This window comes from Trypanosoma theileri, assembly GCF_002087225.1.
Source record: "Trypanosoma theileri isolate Edinburgh chromosome Unknown TM35_Tth_14_V1, whole genome shotgun sequence".
Taxonomy (NCBI): domain Eukaryota; phylum Euglenozoa; class Kinetoplastea; order Trypanosomatida; family Trypanosomatidae; genus Trypanosoma; species Trypanosoma theileri.
The window spans coordinates 454412-455923 of NW_021639856.1; the positions used below are offsets into that span (position 1 = coordinate 454412).

The 1512-nt window shown below is 41.6% G+C and overlaps 1 protein-coding gene across 1 annotated transcript; it reads right to left on the reverse strand.

The window, feature by feature from the left end:
• Positions 1-554: 554 nt before the first annotated feature.
• Positions 555-1463, reverse strand: TM35_000142610 (uncharacterized protein; the record flags this gene model as incomplete). The annotated part of the gene is made up of 1 exon (XM_029025706.1): positions 555-1463. One exon carries the CDS (start codon positions 1461-1463, stop codon positions 555-557), a length of 909 nt encoding a protein of 302 aa, XP_028883116.1.
• Between the last annotated feature and the right edge of the window lie 49 nt (positions 1464-1512).

Here is a 1512-nt window from a genome sequence, read left to right on the forward strand (position 1 = left end):
AAGAAGGGTCATGGAACCAAAAGAAAAAGAAAAACAACTCATGGAAATATAGGAATCAAAAGAACAATGAAAACCCCCATTATTTTTGCCATCAATAATAGTAACTGTGCACATAACAAACGAAATAAAACGGGAAGGGTTGAAACAATGTTGAAACTCTACATTTCCTTTAAAAATAGACACAAAATAAAAAAAGAGGAATATATTAGAAAAAATATTTTTCTCTTTACGACACACAAATGAACCCACATCAGTTCCCAATATTATCACTAACAGTAATACCCTAAGTAATGGCACTTCTGTATATTTTCTTTCTTTACCATTTATTAAAAAATAAACACAAATAGTTACTAGCATAATAACAATGAAAGAAATAGGTTCTATATAATTTTTTTCCACTACGTTATATAGTAAACAAAATATTTGCCCCACCACATACGAGTATGAAGAGGGTACAAGTAAAAACAAGGTACAGGTTATTCTTTTCTCACCTCAATAACATTGTGGTTTGGCTTTGATATTCGTTCCTGATAAGAACACACATAAAAAAAGATCTAGTAGCCAGCTTGAGGAGGGTAACCATAGTTTGCCGGATATCCACCCTGAGGAACATAGCCACCAGGAGGATATCCACCCTGGTAATTGTTGTTGTATTGATAATCTTCGGCAGGGTACTGACCCTCAAGGGGATTCCCACCGTCAATAGCATCATTCTCAACATAATTGTTGTTATTGTAAACACTGCCATTCCGCCCAACACCAGTAGGCCCACTGCCCTGAAAGTCACCACCGTCATTTCCAACGTACGCGCTACTACGAGAGCGACCAAAGCCGAGCTGTGATTGTGTGGGAATCCGACTGAGATTATCTTCCATTCTCGTATCCTCTGCAATCTCTTCCTCTTGCAACTTCTCTTTGCGTTTCTTGCAACAGCAGCAGCATATAATAAGAATGACAACCACAATGATAACGACAACAATACCAATGATAAGTCCAGCCCACCACGGAAACCCGACAATCGTACCTGGACTAACAATATAGCCATTCTCATCCGTTGGAGGTGCCGTTCCCTGTTCAGAAGCAGTAAAATCATAGTACTCACATACCCACGTTGTGTATTCGCGATCTCGCAAATCAGTCAGCCAGAATCCATTTTTCAACATTTTCGGGATGACATTGTCCTCGGGTTTCAAAAAGGCAACAGGCGCCATGTGTGGTTGAAACTTCTGATACATGCCGGGAACGGCTTCGGTGTGGTCAATCCCTTTATAGACAGTACCGTACAAAAATGTGGATTTCTCAACTGAGGTTCCGTTCATAAGGCCGGTGTGGAAGATCCACGGACACCTCTCAGTCGTGCATGAAGTGGCCGGATTAATCCCGCCAATGGGAGCATCTGCAAATTTACCCTGTACAATGATACCTTGTGCCAATGTTTGGAAACTCTCCGTCATGGGCATCATGGTGTGGCCTCCGCTTCGCTCTGGGCAGTAGCCGCTGAACCGGGCGCTT